The sequence below is a fragment of the Micropterus salmoides genome, unplaced genomic scaffold (genome assembly GCF_014851395.1).
Source record: "Micropterus salmoides isolate LMB-PRFRI ecotype aquatic unplaced genomic scaffold, ASM1485139v1 Ms_hic_scaffold_10, whole genome shotgun sequence".
NCBI lineage: Eukaryota > Metazoa > Chordata > Actinopteri > Centrarchiformes > Centrarchidae > Micropterus > Micropterus salmoides.
The window spans coordinates 35,926,473-35,935,295 of NW_024040041.1; the positions used below are offsets into that span (position 1 = coordinate 35,926,473).

General features: G+C 44.1%; 1 protein-coding gene across 1 annotated transcript; it reads right to left on the reverse strand.

Moving 5' to 3' along the window:
* Positions 1-7,210: 7,210 nt before the first annotated feature.
* On the reverse strand, positions 7,211-8,514 carry LOC119895920. The gene is made up of 2 exons (XM_038709339.1): positions 8,463-8,514; positions 7,211-8,211 (listed from the first exon to the last, which is right to left on the reverse strand). The coding sequence occupies exon 2, from the start codon at positions 8,200-8,202 to the stop codon at positions 7,309-7,311; it is 894 nt and encodes a 297-aa protein (XP_038565267.1). The 5' UTR covers positions 8,203-8,211; positions 8,463-8,514; the 3' UTR covers positions 7,211-7,308.
* Between the last annotated feature and the right edge of the window lie 309 nt (positions 8,515-8,823).

An 8,823-nucleotide genomic window follows, 5' to 3' on the forward strand; every position in this document is an offset into this window, starting at 1 on the left:
CATGAATGGACGTGTGAAAGTTCTGCCACAAAACGATGTTGTTACGCATCAACTCGCTGTTTTAAGTGGGTATGAGGACATCTTGGACCGTTCCTAGTGGGTGTACGGCGTGTACCTGCGTATCACGTCGACTACACCACTGGTTGGCACTGGACAGGTGGGTCTGTGCTCGGTGGTCCCGTGTGGCTCAGCGAGGCGTTGACACGTCCTGCTCCTCATAGAATCTGGAGTTACGGTACGTAACTACTCTTGCCTGTCTGCCCATTCTCCTCTGACATCAACGAGGCATTTTCGTCACACATCTGCCGCTCACTGGATCTTTTCTCTTTTTCGGACCATTCTCTGTAAAGCCTAGAGATGGTTGTGTGAGAAAATCCCAGCAGTTTCTGAAATACTCACACCGGCCCGTCTGGCACCAACAACCATGCCACGTTCAGAGTCACCTACATCCTCTTTGTTCATTGAGTTGCTGCCATGTGATTGGCTGTTTGGCCATTTGTGTTAACAAACAATTGAACAGGTGTACCTGATAAAGTGGTCAGTCCATTTTCAGGATAAATTGCGACGTCCCTTTTTCCCTAAAGTCATGTCCGCGCACACACATACAAGATATTCTTTGGCATTTGAAAGTATGCATTTCCCTGGTGTTCTCTAAACATGTGCTCTCTGCAGTGCAGGAGGAAGAGCTTTTTCAAGAGAGACAAGACTATGAAGTGTGCCATGAACACACAGGCAGACCAACCTAAAAACAAACTCACTTGAAGCAGCGACACGCTGCGAGTGTGGAGACGTCTGCCTCCCCCGCCGTCAGGTTCAGCTTTAGCAGCCCCAGCGCTCCCACTAGCAAGACTGCCGAGCAAAGAACAGCAACTCCCTAAAACAGTCTAACTGTTAAATGTGTGAGGGCTTATAAAAGTGTACCTGGAGACAGAGGATGGGATAAAAGGACTGGATTAAGATCCGGTTTAATTTGATCTTTTGTCAGATACATTTGTTAGAGGTCAAAAAGGAACTGCATTACTACGATGCTTACAGAGCTGCAGAACTAGAGACACAAATATGTGGAGACATTTCTGATTAACACAATCAAATAAAATCAAGTCCAATCATATGTTTGACAGTGTAGTTTAGCACTGACACTGGAAGCAGGAGGAAACTGCGCTATTAGAAGGGAAACATGCACCAGTTAGCAGCTGCACAGCTGAAGCCAGCCAGCTCCAAAGTTAGCATGAGTGTTTTATCACTAAATATTTAGTAGATCAGATTCAACTTTAATGTCATCACACACAGTCAGAACCAGAACAAGGAAATGCAGAGTAACATCTAAGACAGTAAATGTGCATTTAGATATCTAAAGATAAGCTAATGCAGAGAATGAAAAGTGAGAGGATGATATAGAACCAGACTTTCTGTCTTTCTGTCTAACGGCTTCATGGAGGAACCTGAAAACAGCTGCACCGTGAGGTCAGCCGTCTTACTGCCTGTCACGGAGGCTACGATTGTAAAAGTCAGACCGTCTTTAGCTTCAGCCATGACAAGCCCTGCCTGTTCCCCGTGAACCCTCCTGTTATAAAGGCTTTCATCACACTTTGTATTTATGTCAAAGACTCCCACTGCAAAGCCGTTCGGCTGGGAGTCGGGAGGAACGCAGAACGCGGCTGCCATTACTTGATCACGTTTCTTTGTGGAGTCGTTCAGCAGATCGTAAGTGAGGACACTTACAGCAGCAACTCCATCAGCTGTGTCAGGAGAGTTGATGAAAACACCCCTGCCGGATTGAGAGGGATCAATAGTTGACGGCAAAGGCTTCTCGCAGGATCCGGGGCCAACGGACACCCTGGGGAGACAGACTGACAGCAAACTTCAAGACTTTGACACTGTGTGAAATCCACTTGTAACATCTCAGTTTCATTTCACAGCATCCTGTACAGACTTTAGCCTAGCTTAGCACAAACACTGGAAGCAGGGGGAAACTGTTAGCTCAGCTCTATGAAAAGGGAAGCATGCAGCTGACAAACAGAGACCAACTAAAGCAGACTCACTGCAGGTTACACAGGGTGTACTGGGAGCACTTATTCTCAGTGTCCACGGTGCACTGACCAGAGTTTCCAGATCCCATGATGTGCTGAACCTGCACAGGGAGGCGGAGCAGCAGACAGGCTGTTCAGACATCATGTGAATGTGAGCACAGTGAAATGCCAGCACTGACATTTGATTTAGAGGGTATGCTTTGATGTCACAACACGCTGGACTGAGTGGCAAAACATCTGTTACCATGGCTGCGTTTAGCAAATTAAAGGCAGTCTGCTGAGGATCATGGACATGCATCAGTAAAGTAGGAGCTCTTCAAGTGGCAATAAATACTAGTAAGAGTCATTAGCACATACAGCATCAATGGGGTAAAAACCAAGGGGGAGAAGTAGATTGGGGGGGAACTGATGAAGATGAAGCCCATGAGTCCGTCTCTCAGTGAGGAGGACGTCCTACCTGCTGTGGAGCCTCAGAGTCTCTTGTTGATCTTCCTCAGGGATCCGACTGAGACCAGGACCGAGCTGTGAAGTGACCCTGATGCTGTCTGCTGGCTGATATTTATACCTGTCCAAAGTGAAAGAGAAACTACAGAGACCCTGCATGACTGTAAATCCCCACATTTCCTAGAGGAGTTCTTCCATTAGAAGGATGACAGAGTGTTTTTAGAAGCTGAATCATCAAGTCAATCAATTTCCACTAATGATTGGACCAGTATGAAGAACAAGGTTAAAGATAAATACACTTTATTGGCACAGAAACAGCCGCTCAATAAATCAGGAGTCTGAAGATGAAACAACATGCTTATAAAGACTGATTCATTTGTTGATCATTTGAACAAACGAGAACCATCTCGGGCCATTTGCAAAGAAAAATGCCGCGGGGCAGAAATCTTATTTGTCAGCCAGTGCTGAACGCTCTGCCTGATCCAGAAGCTTTAATAAAACCCATAAAGACAATCTTTATTTTCAGATTTCCTCCACAAAATTTGGCGGCGAGGACGTGATGGCCCGAGTGAGGGTTTCTGACGGAGCACATCCTGGAGGGGAACCTTCAGCCTCAGTCCCCCATATAACAGGGCCGAGACGGAGGGCCCAAGGGCCGAGACGGAGGACCCGAGGGCCGAGGCCGGATCCACTCGCCGCTGCGATGGAGAGTTAACTGGTGACGATCTGAAAAAGACTCAGATTAAAGTGTAGGAATGAATTCATGTTAATCTGTGAAACAAACCAGACAGAAAAGGAAACAGGAACAAAGAGAGAGAAAACCTTTCAGATTTAATGAACCACCAGAAGAAAAGAATGAAGGTTTAATTCTGCTCTGATGTTTTAATATGTGAAAAACTGTACAGACGTACTCCTGAAGAGAGATTACACAGAGTACCACAGTGAATTCATTTTAAAATGAACTTCCTAATTATTATCTTCATAAGAACAGGAGACAGGGATGTTGTGCTTTCATGAGAGTGAACTATGATTTCAGAGTACAGAAAGTTTCAACCTCAAACAGGAAGCTCAGCTGAGGGAGGGATCAGAGAAGGAAAAGGGGCAGAAGAGTCCCACCAGACTGGAAAGATTGGACTTTGATTCACTGATGCTGCTTCTGAGTAATACTATCAGAAAGGTGTCGAGGTCCCCACGGGTCTTTATCAGCCGTGGGTCAGTTACAAGAAAAGGAATCAGCGGGATGTTCAGACGCAGTGTTCTCATCTGCTCATCATTCCTCTGGTTCTGGATCAGAGGATCATTCAGAGTCCAGCTGGCTGAGGAGCACACCTGCCCACCTGATCGCTCCGAATCCTTGTGGCCCCTCCTCCACGTGCCGCAGAGTTTCACAGACAAAGTCAGGCCGGACCTCCTCAGACCTTTGAGAGTGACCGAGTTCTGGACCGTAGTTCAGAGTGGACGTGAAGCCTTAGTGCCTAAAGCGAGGCAGCCCTGTAGGTTAAACGTCCTCACGGATATTCTTTGAGGTGCGAGTGGGCGACTCATTATAAGGGATGATCACCCCCAGAGCCACATGTGGACACCAGTCCTGTTGAGACAACTGAGACTGGGCAGGAGAGAAAGAAACAGCAGCAGCTCCTCTTGTCCAATCAGCATGCTGTGGGCACAGAGGGAACACAACCCAACCCCTGTCCAATGGAAGAAGCGCGACAGGCATGGGGTTGTTATTCCTAAAAGGCCTTCATCCAGTAGGAAAACCAGTAGAATGCCATCTGGTTAGTAGTCCTACTTTTATTTCTCCTTTGGAAATGGTTAGGGTCCATTACTAAATTTGTCGTTTTCAGCGCCAACTACCAAGCAGCATCAACGCACAGGTAAAGCAAAAACACATTTTGTGATTAATGAAAAACTAATAAAGACTGAATTACTGAAATACTCAGAATTGTCCTGAAAACCAATCGTCTCCTTTCTAAAGCCTGCATGTCTGTATTTCCTTCCAAGAATTATTGTTAACACAGAACAGCCCAGATGTGCGGCACCGACTGATGTTGTCGCCAGTGTCAACCTAACAAAAGGTACATAACTAAAGCATGGTGTATTGTAATTGGCTGGATAGATTATACTTTGAATTAGTTTGGATGTCATTTTGATGTCAGTTTATTTATTTTGTTAGCATCTGAAACTGAGGTGCTTCGTCAGGAGCTCCTTGAGCTGCTTGAGGATGGAGTAGGCGATGGAGTAGACAGTCCATTAGAGGATACAGCAGTGACTTGTGAGGCGTCACCTGAGTCGGCTGCTACTGACTGGGAGATCAGAAACAAAGTGTCCTCACAAACGTGGAAAGAGGCCAGGCCACTTCTTGTTGAAAATACGCTGGCTACCCAAGATCCACATCCACATTGTGGCTGCCAGTGTTGCGAGCAAGCTGTTGTGAGGGGTCTGGACTGCCCGCCTTTCCCGTTCCTTTGTGAGGACTGTGATACTGGTGTTCACACACGCTTTGTTTTGCACAACAGAGAGTCACTAACTGGAGGGTTTTTGCAGCCTTTGTCAGAGTTGGGTAAGGCCATTTCCAAGTATTGTGCCTTACTGTGTATGAAACATGAGCTATTCCTGTTACTGGATTCACATTAAGAAACCAAATGTTCTCTGTGTAATGCATCAGTGTGTGCTTTTTTGGGTATCTAAACAATAGACATTTTCATTTTTTTGATAGCACGGCTGTTACCTATGCAGAGACCGGATCGTGTGTGTGGCTGTTCAACAGGCAACATTCATATGTCACCTGGCAGGAATCTGGCTGTCATAACCATAAATGGTACGTGGACATTTACACATTGTGGCTTCGCTTTAATCTGGAGAGGCTGCAGAGTTGCAGTCTCTATTATTTAGTCACTGCAACTTACCCTGTACACTTACAGCTAAACTGAGGCTCATTGTTGACAGTTTTCTATCCGCTCTGCTCGCTTGCCAGTCTTGTGCCGCTGAGAATTGCACGCACATCACGGTTTCTCGCGGGTATATTCCAAGTACTGTTCCAAGTACACATGCGCACTGACCTCCCTTCCTTCTTGTTGTCATGATTACTCATCATGCAAGTGGTTTAGCCCAATTTCACTGTGGGTGTGTGTGTTGATGTACCATCCAAGCACTATTTTGTTGTAATGCACAATGTGTTTTCCTATAACCATTTAACCTTGTCAGAAAGAGGGAATTAGAATCAAAGGTCTGTTTCCTTCTTCTCTTGAGGTAAATGAACAGTATTATGTCATTTATTCATTTGAATTAATGCTCCCTACAGGCCGCTACAGCCTTGTATTGCCAGTTGTGAGTTGCACCAGCTGTTGCCTAACATGGTGGATACTGGCCTGGCACCATGAATTTCTGCACCCTGTATACCACCGATGTCTTTCTGTGACCTTAAGATGGCCGCACCCGGGGTGTCACTTAAGGCGTACATCAAAATGCTTGATGAAAGAACAGGGCGCTTCGGAAGAGTGACTTTTCAATTTTGCCAAGCTTAATGAAGATGCATGCAATGTTTATTAGTTAGTGTTTATGGTGAGTTACACATACACAAATCTTATTTTCCTCAGACTTTTCTCCTTTGTTTGTCCTCTATCTAAAAGGCTGGCAAAATGTCAGCTGATGCCTGAAAGCAGAAATGATCACAGTCAAGGGCTTTTACAGGAGAATCCTCAGCCTCCAACCACTTCTGGAAATGGACTCGTCGGAGGACGAGATGTCAGAATACGATGCAGCTGACTTGGATTCCAGCACTTCTGATGAAGACTGAATGTACCGTAGAGGAGTCTGAAAAGATGCCTTTCAGATGAAGACCGGTAACGACGCTAACGACCGGCTCCAGCTCTGCCAGGAAATTACAGCTGTAATTGACGTTCTGTGCTCTGTCATCACTGTAATTGTAAATGCTCCCTAGTTCTAGTCTTTGCCACTGACCTCAAACAGCTGGAAAGAAAGCTGCATAATGCCATAGTATAATGATGATTATTATTATTATAATGATCATTTTGAGCACTCATCACCGTGACTTGTAAACTTACATCGTATTAAATAGGTTCTTCCTGATTCTACCAAATAATGTCAGCATGACTGAAGCAACCTCTTTAAATGTGCATGTGGCACCAATGATTAATCAGTTCATTTTAATTCAGTTATAAACCCCTGGACTTTAACAGCTCCTGTGTTTCAGAAGGATTTCTGATTGCAGAAGAACTTGGTAATGTTTAGAGACAAAAGGTGTAATATTATGGGAATAAAATTGCAATCTAATGAGAATAAAGTCATAATATTTCAACCAAATCTTCCTGCTGTGTACTCTTCTTCTAGTAATCCTTTAATACAGGTAGTAAATAGTGACTGTAAGAAACACAAGACATTTTTTCTGTTTCACAGTCAAACTTTATTACAGTGTTGACAGACACAAGGCTTTTAGAAGGCATTTGAAATGTATGACAATGAGAAACTGTGTAGATCTTATTTTGACATTGTAAACATTTTCTAGTAGACACCCAAAATTATAAAGGTAAAACCCTGAAAATGACCACAGTTCGGAACTTTATCAAACATTCTTTAACATCACTGTAGAAAAAACCATTTCAAATAGTTTATGTGATTATGTGACAGCAAGTTTAACAGAAGAACCCATATACCACTGATGCTTTCTGATATTACCATTAGTAGAACTGTTAGAGAATTAATCAACTTGTTATATATTGTCAAAAAGAGAAAATAGTTAAAGAGGCCACCACCAAAATGATTTAGCAACATTGTTGGACTGTGCTTTCCCACTTCAGTGAGTGGAAAAACTTCCTCAGCCTTTAACATTATTAACACACAGGTACACAGTGCTGCCTTTATTGCCTGCGTTGATGTTTCTTTTGACGACAGTGGCACCAGCCTTCTCATACAGTGGAACAGCAGCTGGGTTGAGAAGCAGGGTGCTGCCCTCAATGGGATTGTTGTCTCCCTCTGTCGTGTGCCACAGGTACACCTTGTTACCTCCGGTCCCCTCGTTGAGGTTAACATTCACTGCCGTGTAATTCTGCTGCTGAAGTTCCTGATACTCCGTGCCATTGGTGGAGATTTGCAGATCCGTGAGTGCAGTCTTGGGGTTAGTGGTCTGGCGGTACCAGATGAAGACAATGGCTCCCCCTGCACCTCTATTGGTATCTTCATCCATACGGATGTAACCTTCCTGAAAGTAGTCGCTGTCTGACGTGTAGCAATCAGTGGCAGTGACATCACAGATGTACGTTTGCGTCTTTCTCTTCACCCAGCCATAGATCCGGCTCCCTCCAACATTGCGGTTCAGATCACAGACCAGTCTCTCCCAGCCATGGCAAAACTTGCGAGCTTCCCCTGCTGCATCTGTAGTGATATCAATGTCCACTATGGGAGTATCGTACTTTGAGTTGCCTCTGAAGTACCAAAGGTAGAGACGATTACCTTTTGCTCCAGCATTTAGGTCTTTAGGGATCTTCTTGTAACCTGACTCGGCCAATCCTACTGCCATTTCATCATTGAATGAAACTTGAACTCTGGTGATGGGGGCTGAGTTGCTTAATTTTTTGTACCAAATATAGATAACGTTTCCTCCTGCCCCTTTGTTCAGATTTACATTGATTTTCTTGAAGCCTTGTGATTGGAGCATTTGCTCCTCGGCTTCATCAAGAGACACATTAAGGTGTGTGATGTTGTTGGCCATTGTAGGTAACTGCATAGAAGACAGATAAATCATGGGTAAGCAGAACAGAAAAAGTTAGCAGCATGCCTTTTCAGATGAGCTCCAATAAAACAATGACAAACTAAAATATCAGTTGTCAAGTGGATCACCATAATGACTAATAAAATAAAATGAATAATTACCCATTTACCCTATTTACACTGAATATAATCAATTAAGATCTGACATTTAAAAATGTCAGGTCCATAACAAGAAAATAAAACATTCTTCAAAACACTTACATATCTGCTGACAGGGAATGTTAGGCAGTAAGAAGTCAACTCATCTGCTGGATTCTGCTGTTCTTGCCACACATAAGCAGCCTTTATATAGAGGAGAGATTCTGTGGCTCATTGTGCAATCACTACCTGAGAGGAGTGGTATTCCAAAGAATTCTAGCTTGTGTGCTTGTTGTGGCAGGAATTGAAATATTTGTCGGATTAGAAAAAACAGAATTCTTTGGAATAGCAGGCGAGGCAGCGAAACAGTTTTTCACACTATGATGGATAAAGCAACGCTATGTAATTCACCACTATCGTAAATAAGGACAGCTGTATGTGTGCATTTGTTATGATTACATAACGATGACAAACTAGCAAATCG

Excerpts from the sequence above, each read along its gene's own strand:
- LOC119895920 (XM_038709339.1), bottom strand. The coding sequence starts at position 8,202 with ATGGCCAACAACATCACACACCTTAATGTGTCTCTTGATGAAGCCGAG.